This window comes from Aquarana catesbeiana, linkage group LG05, assembly GCF_042186555.1.
Source record: "Aquarana catesbeiana isolate 2022-GZ linkage group LG05, ASM4218655v1, whole genome shotgun sequence".
Taxonomy (NCBI): Eukaryota; Metazoa; Chordata; class Amphibia; order Anura; family Ranidae; genus Aquarana; species Aquarana catesbeiana.
The window spans coordinates 108,048,984-108,071,677 of NC_133328.1; the positions used below are offsets into that span (position 1 = coordinate 108,048,984).

The window sequence follows — 22,694 nt, forward strand, 5'->3', positions numbered from 1 at the left end:
CTAGTGTATTATATTGTAAAGGTATCAACAACCACAACAACATCAAAAACAAAATGTATTGTATAACCACACTGCAGAAAAACTAACAGAGAGCCTTGTAATTAGCACCCAGAAATTCATAATTTTGTAGTCTAGGTTGGAATATAGAAACAGGTATGATAAATAAAAATGAAATAAAAATGAAATAACTTATAATGAATTAACTCTTTGACCGCTTACCGACCAGTCATCATAGTTTTACTGTGGCAGAATGGCATGGCTGGGACAACGTTACCTTACATCGCTTCGCCTTTTGGCCACTAGGGGCACGCACAGGGGTGTGCCCGGAGCTGATGCGAATGCCCAGCGGGAGTGACCGGGCTCCCACGATCGCTTGTGACAGAGAGAGAACCGGGATCTGTGTGTGTGAACACACAGATCCCGATTCTTTCAAGGGAGAGGAGACAGATCGTGTGTTCATGCTATGTATGAAAACCTGTTAGACAGTCCCACCCCCCCACAGTTAGAAACACACATATGGAACACAGTTAACCCCTTGATCGCCCCCTAGTGTCAACCCCTTCCCTGCCAGTGACATTTATACAGTAATCAGTGCATTTTTATAGCACTGATCGCTGTATAGTTTGTCAATGGTTTCAATAATAATAAACTGACTGTATTGCTTTTATTCATTTGATGGACTTTTTTATTCAACTATTTATTATTTTATGGTGAAGGTTGGCATACCAGTAAGAGCTTACAAATATTAATATTGTGGATCCAAAGCACTTCCAGATATGGTTTTGTTTATGGATGACGACTATGCCTCCTTAATAGATGTAGTGGAGTGAGTGAACAAAACCATTGTGAAAAAGGAAATGTGTTTTTTCACAGGATTATCAAGTAAAAAAAAAAAAAAAAAAAAAAAAAAAAGGGAAATAAGCCCAAAAAAGAAAACTAATGTAGATATGTAATTTAAGGACTGGTAAGCTGAAATATATTAAAGTTTTTTGTTTGGATGGTGTTAGGCCCTCTGTCAAGTTTTTACTGCTGTTTGTGTCAACATTGGGGAAATTTATGACTTTTTGTCCTGATGACAATTTTAACCAAGACAGAAATGAAGGGGAAAGACAACATTTTAAAGTTGACCCCAGAAAAAAAAGTAATGGGAAATTTTCCCATGGGCACACCTGTCCTGGGAACAACTGTCTAAAGCTAAGTACCTATTTTCAGCGGTGGAAGGAGAGGGTGGTAAAACAGGCAAGTGAACTGCATTTTTACTGCCCCTCAATTGGCTACCTCCAAAATTACATGGCAGCTGGAGGAGTGAGTATATATTGGCACGGCCACAATGCTGAGCTTAGAGTTACAACAATTAAAACTCAGCAGGCACAGCTCCTGTCAAACTCGCCCATTAGGACCACACCACATAGTAGTTCATCATAAAATTCAAAAATTGGGATAAAAAAGATTCTTCTGGGGATCAAACATACAGCCATGAAAGAGGAGGTAGTATCAACTCCTAAATGCCTGCAAACCGGCTGTTTGAAAATGTATACACCGCAGATCATTTTTCAGAAGAAGGTATAATCTGGTGCAAGTGTGACAGAGGCCCCCCTCACTTTGGGAGATTTCCTCTAACTTCCTGTTGTGTCTCTGGAAAAGGAAGTGCTCAGAAATATTCCTACTGCTGCACAAACAGCAAAAGAAAAAAAATTGGCAGGAATTTTATCCATTCCATACTCTATTCTATACATTTTTATAAAATTCTAAATTCTCATGACTTCATTGAAAGTAGTATAATTACATTTTGCCAGTAAGGAAGTAAAAGATCGCTAAGTTTCATTCTCACCTTTTCACTTTCATTGTCCAGTGCCGAGGTGGCTTCATCAAGCAATAGTAGTTTCGGAGCACGTATAAGTGCCCGGGCAATGGCGATTCTTTGCTTCTGACCTCCTGACAGCTGAGTTCCCTTGCCACCAACTGGTGTGTTATATTTCTAGAGACATTATAAGAAATATGTATTAGAAGTTTATTTTATGGGTACAGTGTGGCATCTTTAGAGTAAATTCCTATAAAACGACACAGTGTTAAGAAATCTTTACAAAGTTAGGTAAGAATCTTTTTTTTCCCACCACTTCCACAAACATGGACATAAGGCTATTAGTAGTAGGTAATCCAACCCAATCTGAAAAATACAACCCAGCAATACCATTTCTCCTAGACTGAGATCTGCAGTGTCACTGACAATTGCTGGGGCATCAGGGATGGACAAACTGCATGTTTTGCTGCAAATAAACACAAAAGGCTTGGTGGAGAGCCAGGTGGAAAAAGCAGAGAAAGGTTTTCTCCTCCTTTACTGAGAACTGAAGTTCCCTATTGTAAAGGCACAACACCTCAATTTTTGTTTCTGGTGACGCTATTGTGTAAGCAGGTACTTCCAAAAGGTTCTGTGTGTCAAAAGTTTTTCTTCTGCTATGTTATGCCCAGGGTTTAGGTTTTTCAACTGTGTTTTTGTGTAAAAGCCATTTGCTCCAATGTAGTTTTATTGCACTGTGTCCTTGGTTGACCTTGCTCAGATGGAGCTTCCTGAGAAAGGAAGGGTAACGCTGCTAGCCAGGTTTTTCTGCTCTTTCCTGGAAGGTTACTGCCTCCCTAGAGGTCATACCATATAAATAGGCGCTCATTATTGCCCTTGGGGGTCGGTTAGGGAAAGACTGCCAAAATTTAGTCGTTATGCTGTTAGGTATACCGCCTCTTGGGGGGGGGGGGGGCCTCATCAGGGTTACTGGTGGGGTATGGAGCCTGTAAATCTTTATGGTCTTGTGCTACCTCAAATGGACCCTGTTTATAGATTATTGCTACCTCATGTGGATTACTTGCTGCCGGTAAGATTACCTCATGGGGCACTACTTTTGAGCACTTAGAGAACTGTGCACTGGAAGTGTGTAAAGCAGTGCATGTAAGGTGTATCAAAAGAACAGTGCTTTCAATAGGGTACTGGAAAGGTTAGAGAAAATACAGTACAGGGGTCTAACATGCAGAGAGCTGTCCTAAGGAAGCTATATTGCCGCTGCTAATGACTGCTGTATTTGTATCAATTACTAACCAGCCAAGAAACTGGTCACATGGCAGGGGTGGCAGATACTTTTGTAGTGAAGAGATGTTATGCTTGGCCCCTTCATTAGCAACTGGATCTCCACATAGAGGGACCGGCCAAATGGCACAGAGTACCCAGGAATCCAGCTTGAATTCATGGAGTAAAATGTAGTGGGGTCCCGGGAGGAGAACAAGCATGAAGCTATGGAGAAGTATGTTTCCTGTATCCAGTAGCAACATACAGAACATTGTCGCTGGGAGTGAGGTGACAAGACTGCTGAGTTGATGCAGACTGATACGAGCTCCTCGGTACCCGGCTCAGAAATGTTGCACACCTGGGGAGAGGTGATCTCAAAAAAAATTGTGCATTGGTGTTAACGGTGTAAGAAGTATGGCCACAGATTACAAGCTGCTAACTGTGCAAGTGTACTGCTCACTTATAATTCTGGAGTACCACCCTAATGTTGATTTCACATGACCGCAGTTCATGCCTGCGATACAGGCATTAGCGAGTGCAGTTCTACAGTGTCCCCACTAGGTCGCTTTTAGCCTCACCCACAAGTTTGCAACTGAAACCAATTGGAAAGTGATTGGTGGGGTATTCTAATAAACAGGCAACATGCACTGACAGCAACATACTTCACATAGCCTGCCATGGACAAACTCTTGACAGGACATTCATATGTGTTGCCTAACAGTGAGGAGTGTAAAAAGGGATCCCAAATAGTATTTGTGCACAGGGGCCCTCTATAACTTATGTTGGCTATGGTGATTTGAAACACTGAGTTTTACATTTTTAAATCACTTGAATAAAAGAAAAATCTTGTAACTATTATTAATATCACAATTCTGATCACAATTACTTACCTCTGGCAGTTGTTCTATGAAAGAGTGAATATTGGCTGCTGTGGCGGCCTCCTGTATTTCCTCCATGGAGACCACACGGGAGTTGTCCCCATAGGCGATGTTCTCAGCAATGCTACAATCAAACAGCACAGGTTCCTGGGACACAATGCCTATTTGAGATCGGAGCCATTGTACATTTAATTTCTTCACATCAACGTTATCAAACATCTAAAAATGGAAAGAAAATTGTATGCTATTAGTATTAAAGTTAACAATAGAATATAGTGTGCTGATTAATTCTAAACAAAGCTGGTTAAAAGACAGCTCTTAAATGGTATCTGTAAACAATGCATTTTCTGGAAAAAATATGTTGTTGCATGAATGTTACTATAGACATTATTAAAATATTCTAAAGCTGAACTCCAAGAAAATATAACAGACACACAGTAAGGCAGTTCTGTAATAATGTATACATCATTAAATGTATTTTTTATGCAAATGTATTTTTCAGCCTCTAACAGTCCCTACACAGCAGAGCTCAGAAATTGTGAGGGAAAAACAGCACAAGGAGCCAGTCAGGTGTGCTTCTATGGAAGGAGCTTGCTGATAATATTCGTGATTAGAATGACATAATGACCCGAGAGATGAGCTGATCACTGTGCCGCTATCACAGCCCTCTCACAAAATGTTGGTGGGGAGGAGACCTATAAGTGAAAATGCAGAAAAGAAAGCTCAGGTTCCTCACCTCCCCTGGGTGAATCTGGATGGACAGAAATACAAATTATTTGGCAAATAAAGCTGAAGTTCAGCTTTAATGGCATACAACAGTGGTCTCCAAACTGCGCCCAGCACTATTTTGTTCACTGACACCAACGAAGGGGCACAATTCCTACCAATGACACCAACAATGGGGCACAGTTCCTCCCAATGACACCAACAATGGTGTCCAATGATGGGGCACAATTCCTTGCAATGACACCAGTGATGGGGAACCATTCCTCCCAATGACACAAGCGATGTGGCACAATTCCTACCAGTGATGGGGCACAGGTCATCCCAATTACTCTAACAATGGGGCCCAGTGATACCAACGATGGGGCACAATTCTTCCAAATGTCACAAAAGCTAGGGCACAAATCCTATCACTGACACCAAAGATGGGGTGTTGTTTACTCCAACTGATGCTAGGAAATTATCCCGATGGACACAGTCCAGCCCCTCTAAAGTCTGAAGGACAATAAACTGGCCCTTTGTTTAAAAAGTTTGTAGACCCCTGGTATATAAACATAAAATCTTGCTACTGTACTGATTGATTATATAATGTGCATGTGAATTATGACATCTTTTCTCATTGTGTTTTGTGCTTAGCAGCTCAGTACAATGATGGTGTATAATCTCCCTATAGATCCCTGAACAAGGCTATGGAAGGGCAATGGACTTTTTTCATCTGGTTATACAGGGTCAATGCTTGACTATTTTGCGCCCTAGGCAAGACCAGTCTTGTTAGGGTGCAAGTGACTACAAAAGGGAACAAAAGGGAACAGGGTCAGAGCAGACTCACCAGACAGGGGAGTTTCCACGACCGGAGACCTGATGGTGCCTGCCTCTCCAGCTGTGCCCGCCTTGTCCGGCTCCCCATGATCCTCTCCCTACTATCCTCCTCCACCTCCTCAGCTGTGCCCGCCTCGTCTGGCTCCCCATGATTCTCTTACCACTATCCTCTTCTGCCTCCTCAGCTGTGCCTGCCTTGTCTGGCTCCTTATGATCCTTTCCCCACTGTCCTCCGCCTCCTCAGCTGTGCCCGCCAGGCATTTATCAGCCCCTCGTGTTCCCCGGCCAGGCTACAGGTGAAGTCAGCAGCCGTGCCCCTAGGCAGCAGTGCGCCCTAGGCGGCTGCCTAGTTTACCTAGCGGGAGCGCCAGCCCTGTACAAATCATAATCTCTGGACAGCATATTCTGTAAACAGCAGTTAGCCACTGGAAGTGCTAAATACGTACATGGAATACGATCAAATAAACTTTACAATTCTTACTTAACCTTCTGAAAATAAGAAGAGCTGCTCCCTTTCCATTATGTACTCTGCTCCATTAACTGTTTCAGTAGATTTTTTTCCTAGAACTCCTCATTTTCTTTTAATAGTTACATAAAAAGTTGTATGACATAGACTATTAACATCCTAGAAGAATGGGCCTTTTTATGAGGCTACAATTTACATACAGTCAGATGACATTTCTGATTTATGAGAAAAGGCAATGAAAGGATGCCCGGTGCAGGATTAGGGAAGTATAATGAAGATGTGGTTTCAGTATTAGGAAATTGTTTAGGGGTTAGGTTAGTAGGGTCAGGGGTAAGGGGGTTGTTGAACAATTAGTGCTGAGTTTAAATATGGCTTTAGAGTAGGGGTGCCAAAAATATTTGAAGAGCAAGGGCCACTTAAGCGACTTGGTAACCAATCGCGGGCCACAATGAGTGGAGTGTGCGGATGACAGGTCCATGTCCACTCCACATATGCAGGGCTGACACAGACACAGCCCGCTCTATTCTATGGGCCCTCCAATCCTATCTGCCCAGATGGAAGGAGACAGATCTCCTTTTGCTTTTTTTAGTGGATTAGATTGGAGGTAAGTGGGTGTAAATGGGCACAAGTCTGTTTACATCTGTTGTTTCATAGAGCTGAATGGAGGGTCCAATTGGGTCGGACCGATAGTGTAAAAGGGTCCTAAGGCATCACATTGATGAGCTGTGGTTTACTCACACTGCAGGTGCAGCGCAGGGCACCTGTAGCTTTCCTGCAGGTGTAGTGCACTTTCAGAAAGCACACCAAACCCGCAGGTAATAACAGAAGTCTATGGCTCAATGCAGGTAACCTGCGAGTGCACTTGTGGATTAGTTTGAACGCAGCCCAGTAACCACTGCAGATCAGATATGCCCATATATACACTGTGATTTTAGAAATAAACTTAACTTTAATAACAGTCTTCCATTCAGGTATCTCCGGCTGTTGCTTTCCCAGGCAGAGTGCAATTGGTATCACTCTCCCTGTGGCAGGAGTCGGTGCTATACAGGAAGCATCTGCTTATACGGCTCTGCTCCGCATCCACTTGCTTTCTCTAGTGCTGGCTTCATTCACAGCACTGATGCTCTTGGATGGTGGGTCGGCAATCCGGGATCTGGGCTTGCCAGCCCAGAGCAGAAGGTCGTGGGCCACATCAGAGGGCTCCACGAGCCACTGGTTGGGCACCCCTGCTTTAGAGGATATACCATCATGATTTTACTTTAGTGGCTAGGCTAATTATTAGGGATAAGGTGAGGGTTAAGTTTTAAGATCAGGTTAATGATTTAGGGTTGAGGCCTAAGTTGACTTAAGAGTTTAGGCATCATTTTAGGTTAAAATGACACTAAAGGTTCATTTTTTTTTTCTTAAATAACAAACATGTCATTCTTACCTCCACTATGCAGCTCGTTTTGCACAGAGTGGCCCCAAAGCTGCTTTTCTGGGGTCCCTCGGTGGCTCTCGCGGCTCCTCCCCACATCAGATAACCCCCTGGGAGAAGCGCTCTCCCGGGGGGTTACCTTGTGGAAGCGCTCCCAAGTCCAGCATTCGGCATCCACAGAGGCTGAATGCAGGACTCGCCCCGCCCCCTGATGCTTGCGTCATTGGATTTGATTGAAAGCAGCAGGAGCCAATGGCTGCGCTGTTATCAATCTATCCAATCAACAGCCGAGAACCCCGGGCAGAGAGAGACAGCGTGTCCCCGTGGGTCAAGTTCGAGGGGTCAGGTAAGTAAAATGGGGGAGAGGGGCTGGGGGGCCGGTCACTGACAGGTGTTTTTCCACCTTAATACATAGGATGCATTAAGGTGAAAAAACACAAACCTTTACAACCCCTTTAAGTGTGTGTGTGTGTGTGTGTGTGTGTGTGTGTGAGAGGGGGGAGGGAACTATAGAAACAAAGCACCTGTGGGAAAAAAGTCAGAAAGTACACTTACCTTACCCGACTTCTGCACTGTAGAGAGTGAAGTTACAATCCTTCTGACAAAATCCTGGGACTTGTTAATAACCTCAGCATTCACAGGATTTTGACGAAAGGATCATGACATTAACCTCACCTAGACGCTATGAGCAGAAGCTGGGAGTAAGGTAATATTTTCCAACTTGCTTTTACCTAGACACTGTGGGCAAAAGCTGTGGGTAAGGGATCAATATTTTTTTTAACTTGCTTTCACCTACGCATTATGGGCAAACGCTACAGGTAAGATAAGCATAGATTCTAACTTATTTTCCATAGGTGTTTTTTTTTTGCAGCAGCAGCATTAAAATACCAGGAGATGGGGGAGGGGCACCATGTAATAAATAAAACTTGCCTTTAAGTAAACCTGTGTTTTACCTGTGTTCTCTGTAATCCACTGCATGCACAAGCGTCCTACTGACCCATAAGGGTCAGTAGGAGCATATTTCCTAAAGCCTTTGTTGTGAAAATTTCTCTCAAGAATTAAATTCAACTTCCAAGACAGGTGTGAATATGATTGGTGGTCATGATCAATGTTTTAGTATTAGCATTAGTGTGTGTTCCAGAATCACGAGCAGGTGAGTTCCACTATCACCATATTAACAAAAAGTAGTGAGATAGACTGATGCAGTACAGCTATGCAACCAAGGAAGATCTGAAGGTCTTAGCAGACAGAACTGGAGAGTACCTTTAAGTGTTATTGGGAGCCTTAACATTAGAGACATGTTTTTGTTTGGGAGAATTTAGTGGACCTTTGTAATTTTAGCTTGTTTTCAATACCCAAATCTATCAACATGGAATCTCGAGAAGACTAAGGTAATAAGATTTCAGTTCATTCCTTTTTTTCCTTAATAAGCAAGGTACACTCGTATCCTTTTTCAGTACCCTGCACAATAATATGATTTATGTACTGGCATTAAACAGAAAGGCTAAGCTAAGATATAAACATTTTGTCAGGTCTAGGTATAGGATTTGTAAGGGCTAAAGTGCACTTTTCTAGAGACAAGCATTTCTGACAAATAAAACCTGTCAGAGGAGTGTATTTCAGAAAACGATAGTAGCCACAAGTCTCACCACTGCCCCCTGGAGGGGATCGTAGAATCTCTGTAGGAGCTGAACAGAAGTGCTTTTCCCACAGCCACTGCTGCCCACAAATGCCACAGTTTTTCCACTGGTTATTTTGATTGATAATTCTTGGAGCACTGGCACATCTGGACGTGATGGATAATTAAAGGTGACTTTATGCAGTTCTAAGTTTCCTTGACATTTTTCCTGTTAGTAACAAAAGAAATTGTAAGACAATACGGTTTCTTAGATTATTAGAACAGTCATGAATAAGAATTGTTTTCCTTTTTTTCAGCTACATGACTTACCAGTTTTTGCCCTTGTTCACTGTAGCTGTCAATAGCTGGCTGACTATTGAACAATGCAAATAGATGGGAAGCTGCTGACTTGGCTTTAGCATAGTCAGGAGCGAATGACAATGTCTGTCCTACGGTTATCGCACCATATGCCAGGAGAGAGAACACACTGTAAAGAAAGTTTAGTATGCATAGTTAAATGAGAGGCAATGTTGGATAGGACAGTAAAGGATGACCAGATCACTGATGCTTTTAACGTTATTAGGAGGACCAATCAGTGATGGATCAGGTTGCCTGATCTGACTCTTGGTGGTCCAGTGTGGAAACCCTGCTCCAAACAAAACTATTATTTTTTTGTTTTGGTCAGTGTGGTTAGAATTTTTGTCAACTGTTTAATACACCCTGTGGGAGATTTCTCCTCCCTTTTTGTCTATTTATTGAGTGTTAGACAGAACTGGCAATAAGGGGAAATCTATTGGATCATAACTGGACTAGATTTTCAAACATTAACCTTCACATTTTGTCCCCTGATATAATCTCTATTCCCGTGCTTTTAGTATAAACATTGTTAGAATGATACATATTTCTTTTGATCTTCTTGAGTTATGGCATTTGAAATCATTCTGTACCTTACTAGATGCCACGTGATTTATACCCACTACCAGCACCTGCTAGATACAGTAACTTTTCATTGCCTCTGTGGCCAGACTATAGACAGTTAAGCATTTACATTTTCTTAACATGCAGCAAATGTGCTTTAAAACAAGGCCTCACCAGCTGCAATTTACCAGCAGAAGCACTAACATTTTCCAAGTCTGAGCTTACCCTTCCCAGCAGTGACTATGCAACTTTCCAAACTTCAATATAAACACAGAGCACAAGCTCTCGGATGGGGGAGGAGGGGAGCAGGGTTAGCTGAAATGTTAAGCCCTTATGCTGTAAACATTGATGATTCAGAGTGCCTGCAGCTACATAGATCAGTGACGGCTTGTTTTAAAGTCCATTTGGGGTTCAAGAATGTAAATATTGAATGTCTTTATCCTGGCCACAGGTTCTCTTTAGCAATGTTTTGAGTTATGATCTTTATTGCCTCAAAGCCCAATTGAACTTTGTACACCATTTGTTTTCATGACCCTAGACCAGGGGTAGGCAACCTTCGAGAGATGAAGATCTACTTTAACAACACTAATAAAGTCAAAGATCACTGCCACCCCCTCCCCCCCCCCCCCCCCCCCCAAAAAAAAAGAAAGTAAGACCAACCTTTCTTTTTTTTGATATTTTATTTTTGTTCTGAGGTAAAAATATTTTAAGTATTACATAAGAGTGCAGAGTTTAATGCCCCGTACACACGGTCGGACTTTGTTCGGACATTCCGACAACAAAATCCTAGGATTTTTTCAGACAGATGTTGGCTCAAACTTGTCTTGCATACACACGGTCACACAAAGTTGTCAGAAAATCCGATCGTTCTGAACGCGGTGACGTAAAACACGTACGTCGGGACTATAAACGGGGCAGTGGCCAATAGCTTTCATCTCTTTATTTATTTTGAGCATGCGTGGAACTTTGTCCGTCGGATTTGTGTACACACGATCGGAATTTCCGACAACAGATTTTGTTGTCGGAAAATTTTATAGCCTGCTCTCAAACTTTGTGTGTCGGAAAATCCGATGGAAAATGTGTGATGGAGCCTACACACGGTCGGAATTTCCGACAACAAGGTCCTATTACACATTTTCAGTCGGAGAATCCGACCGTGTGTACGGGGCAATAGAGTGCCTTATGCAGAGAATGCAGGGTTCACCAGTGCATTACACTCGGAATGCAGGGATCATGAGTGCGCTGTGCTCAGAATGCAGGGTTAAGGAGTGCATTATGCTCAGAAAGCAGGGTTCACCAGTGCATTACGCTCAGAATGCAGGGATCATGAGTGCGCTGCCCTCAGAATGCAAGGTTGAGTAGTGTATTATTTTCAGAATGCTGGGTTCACCAGTGCTTTATGCTCAAAAGGCAGGCATCATGAGTGCGCTGCACTCAGAATGCAGGGTTAAGGTGTGTATTATGTTCAGAATGCAGGGTTCACCAGTGCATTACGCTCAGAATGCAGGGATCATGAGTACGCTGCACTCAGAATGCAGGGTTAAGGAGTGTATTACGCTCAGAATGCAGGGATCAGAAGTGTATTATGCTCAGAATGCAGGGTTAAGGAGTGTATTACGCTCATAATGCAGGGTTCCGGAGTGCGTTGCGCTCAGAATGCAGGGTTCCGGAGTGCGTTGCGCTCAGAATGCAGGGTTCTGGAGTGCGTTGCGCTCAGAATGCAGGGTTCCGGAGTGCGTTGCGCTCAGAATGCAGGGTTCCGGAGTGCGTTGCGCTCAGAATGCAGGGTTCCGGAGTGCGTTGCGCTCAGAATGCAGGGTTCCGGAGTGCGTTGCGCTCAGAATGCAGGGTTCCGGAGTGCGTTGCGCTCAGAATGCAGGGTTCCGGAGTGCGTTGCGCTCAGAATGCAGGGTTCCGGAGTGCGTTGCGCTCAGAATGCAGGGTTCCGGAGTGCGTTGCGCTCAGAATGCAGGGTTCCGGAGTGCATTGCGCTCAGAATGCAGGGTTCGAGTGCGTTGCGCTCAGAATGCAGGGTTCGAGTGCGTTGCGCTCAGAATGCAGGGTTCCGGAGTGCGTTGCGCTCAGAATGCAGAGTTCCGGAGTGTGTTGCGCTCAGAATGCAGGGATCAGGAGTGCGTTGCACTCAGAATGCAGGGATCGGGAGTGCGTTGCACTCAGAATGCAGGGTTCAGGAGTGCGTTGCACTCAGAATGCAGGGTTCAGGAGTGTGTTGCGCTCAGAATGCAAGGTTCAATAGTGCGTTGTACTCAGAATGCAGGGATCAGGAGTGCGTTACGCTCAGAATGCAGGGATCAGTAGTGCATTGCGCTCAGAATTCAGGGATCAGGAATGCGTTGTGCTCAGAATTCAGGGTTAGGGAGTGTATTAGGCTTAGAATGCAGGGTTCAAGGGGGTGGGGGGTGGTAGAGGACACTGCTATGGGGTGACCTTGCCCACAACATTGTCCTCTTCCCCTTCACATCATCCCCCCCCCACACACACAGTGATGTCTTCTGCACCCCCATTCCCTTATAGCAGTAACCTCTGGCCCCCCTTCCCTCCCATAGCAGCACAGTTCTGTACAGAGGGCGGGAGTTGGCAGAGTCAGATTTCATATTAGCAAGCTGGTGATTGGTTGCTTAGGACCACCCTGTGTCCTAGCAACCAATCACCAGCAGTTTAACTTAAAAAGTTTATTTGGCCGGCTCCTCCCCCTCCCCTCTGTCCTGAGTTGTGCTTCCTCCAGGTCTCAGCCGTTCACTGATGACAGCGGCGGAGGCGGGAGGGAGAGAGAGACCGGGACCGGGTCATAGAAGTGCGGCGGAGCCACAGAGGAGGCTGGAGGGAGAGAGAGACCGGGACATAGAAGCGCGGCGGAGCCACGAAGGAGGCTGGGAGAAAAGAAAGGACCAGCACCTAGAAGGCAAGAATTGGCGGCGCAGGAACTTTTTTGCGGTCTACCTGTCACCTGCAGGCGGTCGACAGGTGGACCGCGATCGATGGGTTGCCAACCCCCGCCCTACACTGTATTTAGCTGATTTAAATTAAAAGTTCATCTGGGCTTTAAAGTACCAATAGCAATAGACAAAAGATGACAAACATTTTTGGTACTCTCAAGTGACAATTTCATGTTCTTATGTAGACACATAGGAGGAATGGCTAGCCAGACAAGTTATAAAAAGTATCCCAGTGTCTACTATTCCTGGCAACATGCCAGCTTGAGAAGAATCCACTTATGCAAACCTTACACATCCAATCACTCTGTAAAATCTAACAGCAAGGGAGCATATGTTAATATATTAGTGGTATTTTGGAAATCCCAGGAGATTAAGGCAGTGGTCTCCAAACTGTTGCCCGGGGGGCGAACGTGGCCCATTGCTTGCCTTTATACAGCCCTTGGGGCACTATTCCTTCCACCGATACCAACCATGGGGCACAATTTCTTCCACGGATACCAACAATGGGGTACTATTCTTTCCACTGATACCAATGATGGGGCACTATTCCTCCCTCTGACTCAAATGATGGGGCACTCCTCCCACTGACACCAATGATGGGGCACTATTTCTACTACTGACACCAAAAATGGGGCACTATTCCTCCACTGACACCAAAGATGGGGCACTATTTCTCCGACTAACAATGATGGGGTGCTATTCCTCCCACTGACACCAATGATGGGGCACTATTCCTACTGTACCTCTAACATCAATGATGGGGCACTATTCCTACCTCTGATACCAATGATGGGGCACTATTCCTACCATGAACACCAATGATGGGGCACTATTCCTCAAATTGACACCAACGATGAACAATGGGGCACTGTTTCTTCCATTGACACCATCGATAGGGCACTATTCCTCTCCCTAATACCAACAACCAATACCAATGTGTTGTTTACTCCCACTGATGCCAGGACAATTTTTACTCCCAATGGCCACAGTTCGGCCCCCCTAACGTCTGAAGGACAGTAAACCGGCCCTTTGTTTAGAAAGTTAGGAGACCCCTGGTTTAAGGGAAAGGTTGGAACACTTCATTGATCTGATCACATAAACATTCAAATGTAGCTTCTCAAAGATGTACACTATATTAGTTTACATGACTTACTTTTTTCCTGCAGGTGAAATCTAGCATAAGCAATAAGTTAATAGTGCAATTTATTTAAAAAAAATAAGATACTTACAGAAATAAGTCTTCTGGAGTCATCCTGTTAACTTCTATCAAAAATGCTCCAAAGCGGTAACTTATAGCATAGGTAAAATGTATGAATGACTGACTGAACGCAAAACAGATGCCATACACTTGAGCTTTACGCTGAGAGTTCCTAAAATATATCAGTTTAAAAATCAAACATAAAAATTTGATTTGGAGAAAGGAAAAGGAAATGAAAGAAAAAACACAAATCTTTGTCAAAGGAAATTTCAGACAGCTGTAATAGTTTCACTCAGTTACTCAGTATTCATTAGCATAATGGGTTTGCATAAAGTCTGTTGCAAAGGATCGGCATTGTGCAGTGGATTGTTATCAAACCTGTTGACCCGAGGTATCATCTGACTTTGCAGTTTCTAATTAAAAAGAACACCAGAAACAAGAGGATTGCCCAGTTCAGAATGTACAGTTGTGCTTATAAGTTTACATACCCTGGCAGAATTTATGATTTCTTGGCCATTTTTCAGAGAATATGAATGATAACACAAAAACTTTTCTTTTACTCATGGTTAGTGTTTGGCTGAAGCCATTTATTATCAATCAACTGTGTTTACTCTTTTTAAATCATAATGGCAACAGAAACTACCCAAATTACCCTGATCAAAAGTTTACATACCCCAGTTCTTAATACCGTGTATTGCCCCCTTTAATATCAATGGCAGCATGAAGTCTTTTGTGGTATTTGTGGATGAGGCTCTTTATCTTCTCAGATCATAAAGCTGCCCATTCCTCTTGGCAAAAAGCCTCCAGTTCCTGTAAATTCTTGGGCTGTCTTGCATGAACTGCATGTTTGAGATCTCCCCAGAGTGGCTCAATGATATGGAGGTCATGAGATTGAGATGGCCACTCCAGAACCTTCACTTTATTCTGCTGTAGCCAATGACAGGTGGACTTGGCCTTGTGTTTTGGATCATTGTCGTGTTGGAATGTCCAAGTACGTCCCATGCGCAGCTTCCTGGCTGATGAATGTAAATGTTCCTCCAGTATTTTTTTATAACATACTGCATTCATCTTACCATCCATTTTGACCAAATTTCCTGTGCCTTTGTAGCTCACACATCCCCAAAACATCAGCAATCCAGCGATCCGAATGGTGTACCTTTCATCATTGGCCTTGTTGACTCCTCTCCAAATGTAGCTTTTATGGTTGTGGCCAAAAAGCTCAATTTTGGTCTCATCACTCCAAATGACTGTGCCAGGTTTTCTTTGCATCCCAAACAATTTTCCTGGCAGTTGTGGCTGAAATTTTAGTTGGTCTACCTGACCGTGGTTTAGTTTCAACAGAACAGTTCAACTACCTTTTCCCAGGGCCGTCTTTAGTTTTGATTGGGCCCTGGGCAAACATTTTCTTGGGGCCCCCCCTCCATTCTGAGACATACAAAAAATAGCAGGTAGACTCAAAATCAGTTAAATGCAGCAGATCACGCAGCGATTGCAATTGTTTGCCAGAGGTTACAGCCTATCATTACTGCTCAATGGCTGGTTTCTAGAGGTTACAACACATAATTTCTGCTTGCCGATTGGTTGCTAGAGGTTAATGTACATTATTAGCGCTCACTAATTGGTTGCTAGGGGTTACAGCACATCATTAGCACTTACTGATTGGTTGCTAGAGATTAAAGCAGATCACTACTGTTTGCTGATTGGTTGCTAGAGGTTCATGCACATCATTACCTCTCACTGAGCAGTGGAGCAATCCCAAATAATTGAGCAAGTAAAGGGGCACATTAATACACATACTACAGGAGAGGTTCAGAGACTGCGGACATACTGCAGGAGACAATCAGAGACTGCGGACATACTGCAGGAGATTACCAAAGACTGCGGACATACTGCAGGAGACAATCAGAGACTGCGGACATACTGCAGGAGACAATCAGAGACTGTGGACATACTGCAGGAGACAATCAGAGACTGCGGACATGCTGCAGGAGACAATCAGAGACTGCGGACATGCTGCAGGAGACAATCAGAGACTGCGGACATACTGCAGGAGACAATCAGAGACTGCGGACATACTGCAGGAGACAATCAGAGACTGCGGACATACTGCAGGAGACAATCAGAGACTGCGGACATACTGCAGGAGACAATCAGAGACTGCGGAAATACTGCAGGAGACACTCAGAGACTGCGGACATACTGCAGGAGATTAACAGAGACTGCGGACATACTGCAGGAGACAGAGACTGTGTACATACTGCAGGAGACAATCAGAGACTGCGGACATACTGCAGGAGACAATCAGAGACTGCGGAAATACTGCAGGAGACACTCAGAGACTGCGGACATACTGCAGATTAACAGAGACTGCGGACATACTGCAGGAGATTAACAGAGACTGCGGACATACTGCAGGAGACAATCAGAGACTGCGGAAATACTGCAGGAGACACTCAGAGGCTGCAGACATACTGCAGGAGACAATCAGAGACTGCGGACATACTGCAGGAGATTAACAGAGACTGCGGACATACTGCAGGAGACAATTAGAGACTGCGGACATACTGCAGGAGACACTCAGAGGCTGCAGACATACTGCAGGAGACACTCAGAGGCTGCAGACATACTGCAGGAGACACTCAGAGGCTGCAGACATACTGCAGGAGACACTCAGAGGCTGCAGACATACTGCAGGAGACACTCAGAGGCTGCAGACATACTGCAGGAGACACTCAGAGGCTGCAGACATACTGCAGGAGATTAACAGAGACTTCGGACATACTACAGGAGACAATCAGAGACTGCGGACATACTGCAGGAGACACTCAGAGGCTGCGGACATACTGCAGGAGACACTCAGAGGCTGCAGACATACTGCAGGAGACACTCAGAGGCTGCAGACATACTGCAGGAGACAATCAGAGACTGTGGAAATACTGCAGGAGACACTCAGAGACTGCGGACATACTGCAGGAGACAATCAGAGACTGCGGACATACTGCAGGAGACAATCAGAGACTGCGGACATACTGCAGGAGACAATCAGAGACTGCGGACATACTGCAGGAGACAATCAGAGACTGCGGACATACTGCAGGAGACAATCAGAGACTGCGGACATACTGCAGGAGACAATCAGAGACTGCGGACATACTGCAGGAGACAATCAGAGACTGCAGACATTATACAGGTGATGGTCAGAGAACTTTCAGCAATACACAGCTTTACAGTTAAATAACACAGCTCAGGGTTTAAACATTCAGGCATTTTATGAGTGTAAGGACATACCTGGCCAGCCAAACTTACTACATACATTCAGGACTGTGGGTGGGGCTTCCACTCTCTGCTCTCACTAAAGCAGCTGGGAGCTCCACTGATGCTTTGTTGGGGGGCCCACATCACCCGTGAATGGTCGCCCCGATGTCAGTTTTGCAGAACGCACAGAGGACACGGGAGGATGTATTCCACGCTAGCCAGCTGAGAGGGGCGGGGCCGGGAGCTCCACTGACCCACGTGCAGCCTGTGTACTAGGAATAGAGCGCCTGTAGTGAGAGCCAGTGATCGGAGTGGGAGTGTCATTGGAGCTCCCGGCCCCGCCCAAGGACCTCTGTATTCACCAGCCAGTATAGAGGGGGCGGGGCCGGAAGCTCCACTGACACTCCCACTCCGATCACTGGCTCTCACTACAGAAGCTCTATTCCGAGTACACAGGCTGCTCGTGGGCAGGATCAGAGCGTCAGCGGAGCTCCCGGCCCCGCCCCCTCTCAGCTGGCTAGCGAGGAATACATCCTCCCGTGTCCTCTGTGCGCTCTGCAAAGCTGTGATCGGGGCCCCAATTCATGGCTAGCGCGGGCCCCCCAACAAATATTGGGCCCAGGGCAAGTGCCCCGTTTGCCCTGCGCTAAAGACGGCCCTGCCTTTTCCCCACAGATCCTTTGTCAATTCTTTTGCTTTCCCCATGACTCAGAATCCAGAAACGTCAGTGCAGCACTGGATGAAAGATGCAAAGATCTGTCAGGAGTCCAGAAACTCATTGACCTTTTATACCCACACACTAATTACAAGCAAACAGATCACAGGTGAGGATGGTTACCTTTAATAGCCATTCAAACCCATTTGTGTCAACTTGTGTGCATGTTATCAGGCCAAAATCCCCAGGGTATGTAAACTTTTGATCAGGGTCATTTGGATAGTTTCTGTTGCCATTATGATTTAAAAAGAGTAAATACAGTTGATTGATAATAAATGGCTTCAGTCAAACACTAACCATGAGTGAAAGAAAAGTTTTTGTGTTATCATTCATATTCTCTGAAAAAAGGCCAAGAAATCGTAAATTCTGCCAGGGTATGTAAACTTATGAGCACAACTTTATATATGTGACACCCTTGAAATCTGAATGGCAGCAGTAATTTATACACAGAAAAAACTGCAATCCTGCAGTAAAGTACCACTGGATGAAAGAGGCAAATGGTCACAGCATGTGATCTCTCTCACCCTATCTCTTTTATAAAGAGCTCACTCATTTTTTCATATCAGATGCAATGACCTGCCAAATCTGTGGTCAAGGGGTGACACCAAAAGCGTGATCTGTCAATAATGCACTTCCAGACAGAGGGGAGATTACACATGTGTGTTTTAGATAGGAAAATGCTCACTGTAATACTAACATTCATAGAATAATAATTATAATAATCTAACCTGTAGGGCTTTTGTAGGCTTTCGGAGTACATCTCTTCAAAGGTTCTCTCTCTGGTCAGTGACACGACTGTTCGAATGTTATCCACTGCTTCTGTTGCAATCTGATCATTCAATCAAAACATAGTTTAAATTGTTGAGCTATTATTTAATCAGTTTGTATTGTTTTACTACCATGTTTCCCCAAAAAAAGACCTACCCTGAAGATAAGACCTACTGTGATATTTGGGGAGGGCTGCAATATAAGCCCTACCCCGATAATAAGCCCAGGGCTTAAAATGGTTGTAAACTGCTAAAATCCTCTCTATGTATCCTCTAATGTAAAAGGTGTTTCTGTAATCTAATTGAGTCAAATAGCGTCTTAAAGCACGGCTCGGTGCTCAGCTGATCTCCTGCTACTCTCCCCTTCTCTTCTCCTAGGTGTCAGCGGGGGATCTCAGACCACACCTCCCTCTGCAGTGCTCGGAGCGGGCCATGGAAGCGCTTCTCCTAGGTGTCAGCGGGGGATCTCGGACCCCCCCTCCCCCTGCAGTGCTCAGAGCGGGCCATAGAAGCGCTGTTCAGCTGATCTCCCGCTGCTCTCCCCTTCTATTCTCCTGGCTGTCAGTGGGGGATCACGGCCCATTCTTGTGCAGTGCTCGGAGTGGGGAAGAGAGCTCAGGCAAGTCATGGAAGCGACAATCGACGCTATAAGAAGGTATTTGACTCAATTTGATTACAGAAACATACACCTTTTACATTCTATACTACAGTAATAGAGAGGATTTTGAACATTTTACATCCACTTACTATTATTCAAACTGGGGATTCCTGACAGGCAGGGAGGGAGAGGGGGAGAGAAGAAAGCACATTAAATGGCAAGCCCTACCCTGAAAATAAGCCCTACTGTGTTTTTGGTGGCCAAAATTATTATAAGACCCGGCCTTATTTTCGGGGAAACAAGGTAGTGAACACAAACCTGTTGCTTATAAATGTTTCCCAGTGGTTGGGCTTGCTCAGCTTAAAGTGGTTCTGAAGGCTAGACATTTGACCTTAATGCATTCCCTATGTAGAGTTAAAAAACGTCCAAGTAATAGTACCGACCCCTCACCCCCTAAATACTCCTATTATTAGTCCTCACCCAATCCAGTGATGTGCGCTTCTCTAGCTGCTCTCTCCCCTCTCTCCGCTCTCACAGGCTTTGCTGATGCAGCACAGTCATTGGCTCCTGGCGATGACAATCAAATCCTGTGAGTAGGGAGAGGGGACGAGTCTGAGCCATCCTGTGTGTCAATGGATGCACACAGCACGGCTTGGAAATGAGCCCATAGAAAGCGGCATTCTATGGGGGCACACAAAGAAAAGGGTTGCTGAGAGTGCTGGCAGGGGACCCCAGAAAAAGAGGTTTGGGGCTGTGTGGTGCAATTGCAAAGAGCAGGTAACTTTAACATGCTTATTATTTTGGGGGAAAAAAAAAACCTTTACTACCGCTTGAACAGCTGTGCTTTATAGCTACAGAAAGCCCTATTTTTGCACATTTGTACATTTGAAAGAAACAATCAGACAATGAGAGAATAGTGATTAAGGAGACATTTCTTTAAATTAAAAATACAAAACTGCAAACAGGAATGCAAACCTGAAATCCAGTTACAGTCAAGGCTGAATTTCTGAAAAGCCAAAGTAAACCTTGGCCTGGGACAGCACACATCACAACACATATATTACTGTCAGTTAAATCTTCCTGTGTATGGTAATAGGCCAAAGCCAGTCAACTAAGACAGTAGGGAGAAGTAAAAAAAAAACAATTTGCTTAGTTTGGCAAGAAGTGTGTCCTGGTTACAGGTGAGAAAAATGAGAGCTGACATTGTTGACTTGTTTCTGAAAAAGTCCCCGGGCTTTTCTCCTAATTCTTCCATCATCCCTCGGTGGCTCACTAACCTGTAACAAGCATGTGTATGTGAGGTGTCAGGACACCTGATATACATATTCATGTTATGTGTCAGTGAACTATTTGTAGTAAAAAAGGTTGACCTCTTCCTGCCAACCCCAGTGTACCTTTAAACAGTTTGGAACATCTGGGGGTGGGAAGGATTGGCGATCATGAGACTACTGTCACAGTAGTCACATGATCGGGTAACTGATCCCACTGGCTACAAATCTTTATCCAGAGCTGTCTTGGACAGTCTGTTTTTTGTGCTAGGAGCACACAGTGAGCGTGCTCTCAGCACATAAACAATGGCCACCCAGTGATACATATGTGTGGCATTTGGGCATTAATGCCCACCCTTCTGCACAAAAGTGTTGAGCGTTTGTAAAGTGCTTAAGGATGACCAAACTACAACATGCATCTTTAGTGACAAGATAGAAGTGGCAGCTTCTATATTTGATTCCTTGCAGCTTTCCTTTAAATTCAGTAAACTGGCAGGTCAGTGGCATGTTGCAGCAGGAAACTCCAGGTACCTACAGGTCCACTGAGCTTTGCTGTTAAGCATCCCTCATCAGATATGTGATTAGGCTTTCCTGATAAAATACTGCAATAGGGCATTTGCTTCCTTGGCCAGTACTAATAAGATATGTTGGGCTCGTGTCTCGTATCAGAACAGGCAGAATATAGCTACCTGCGTCTCATTCAGACTGTCACTGCATCTGGCAAAGGAATTTTTTCAATATTGTCTACCTTTGTGATACCTTTGTCTGTTAAAGTAATATTAAAGCTTCAGTTTTTTTTATTAAAATAATAAACACGTTATGTTTACCTGCTCTGTGCAATGGTTTTGCACAGAGTAGCCCCAATCCTCCTCTTCTGGGGTGCCCCGCCAGGGCTCCAGACTCCTCCTCTAAGGCGAGTGCCTCCATAGAAAGACGCTTTTATGGCTTTCTTGAGATACACCTATACCTTCCAGTTGGGTTGACAGCTACATCCTTTAATTACATTTTCAGCAGCTATTATTTACTCTATAGAAAGTGCACTTTAAATTGTAAGACTGTCATTTTAATGACAATATTACTAGAACTCTAAACTGTAAAAGTAAATAGTGCACTGCAACATGGCTAATTTAATACATGTGTGATAAAATTTGAGGCTTGCATGATAATAAAACATGTATACCATTACCTTGCCAGCTTGCTGAAGCTGTTTTTTATCTCGATTAGCAAAGCCAGTCAGTGCTCTGAGCTCCAGAAATCCAGAAGCAATGAGGACAGGTGTAAGTGCTAGAATCAGCAAGGACAACTCCCAGCCATAAACTAGAGAAATAACAACGCAGAGCGTCATGCAAGCAAAGTTTTCTGCAATTAAACCAAGTCTGGAGCCAGTTGCCTAAGAAAAAAAAAAAAAGGGATAAAATGGAAATTGCAAAATTATTCAAAATATAAAATCCTAAATCAAATGTCATAGGCAGGTTGGTAAGTTATATATAAAATCATGTAATATAATATATATATATATATATATATATATATATATATATATATATATATATATATATATATATATATATATACACACACACACACACACACACACACACACACACACACACACACACACACACACACACACACACACACACACACACAGTATCTCACAAGAGTGAGTACCCACCTCACATTTTTGTAAATATTTTATTATATCTATTCATGTGACAGCACTGAAAAAATGATACTTTGCTGCAATGTAAAGTAGTGAGTGTACAGCTTGTATAGCAGTGTAAATTTGCTGTCCCCTCAAAATAACTCAACACACAGCCATTAATGTCTAAACCGCTGACAACAAAAGTGAGTACACCCCTAAGTGAAAATGTCCAAATTGGGTCCAAAGTGTCAACATTTTGTGTGGCCACCATTATTTTCCAGCACTACCTTAATCCTCTTGGGTGTGGAGTTCACCAGAGCTTCACAGGTTGCCACTGGAGTCCTCTTCCACTCCTCCATGTCGGCGTATGATCTGAGCACTGACAGGCTGGCAGCAT

The 22,694-nt window shown here is 44.2% G+C and overlaps 1 protein-coding gene across 3 annotated transcripts in view; it reads right to left on the reverse strand.

Annotated features, from left to right (window-relative positions):
* ABCB5 (ATP binding cassette subfamily B member 5) overlaps nucleotides 1-22,694 on the reverse strand; it is an 82,437-nt gene that overhangs the window by 3,621 nt on the left and 56,122 nt on the right. For all 3 annotated transcript variants that reach the window (XM_073630046.1, XM_073630047.1, XM_073630048.1), the window contains 7 exons: nucleotides 21,839-22,042; nucleotides 18,748-18,848; nucleotides 14,081-14,221; nucleotides 9,307-9,463; nucleotides 9,008-9,205; nucleotides 3,946-4,152; nucleotides 1,832-1,978 (listed from right to left, as the gene is read on the reverse strand). In XM_073630046.1, coding sequence (XP_073486147.1) covers nucleotides 1,832-1,978; nucleotides 3,946-4,152; nucleotides 9,008-9,205; nucleotides 9,307-9,463; nucleotides 14,081-14,221; nucleotides 18,748-18,848; nucleotides 21,839-22,042 — 1,155 coding nt within the window. The remainder of the gene's footprint in view (nucleotides 1-1,831; nucleotides 1,979-3,945; nucleotides 4,153-9,007; nucleotides 9,206-9,306; nucleotides 9,464-14,080; nucleotides 14,222-18,747; nucleotides 18,849-21,838; nucleotides 22,043-22,694) is intronic.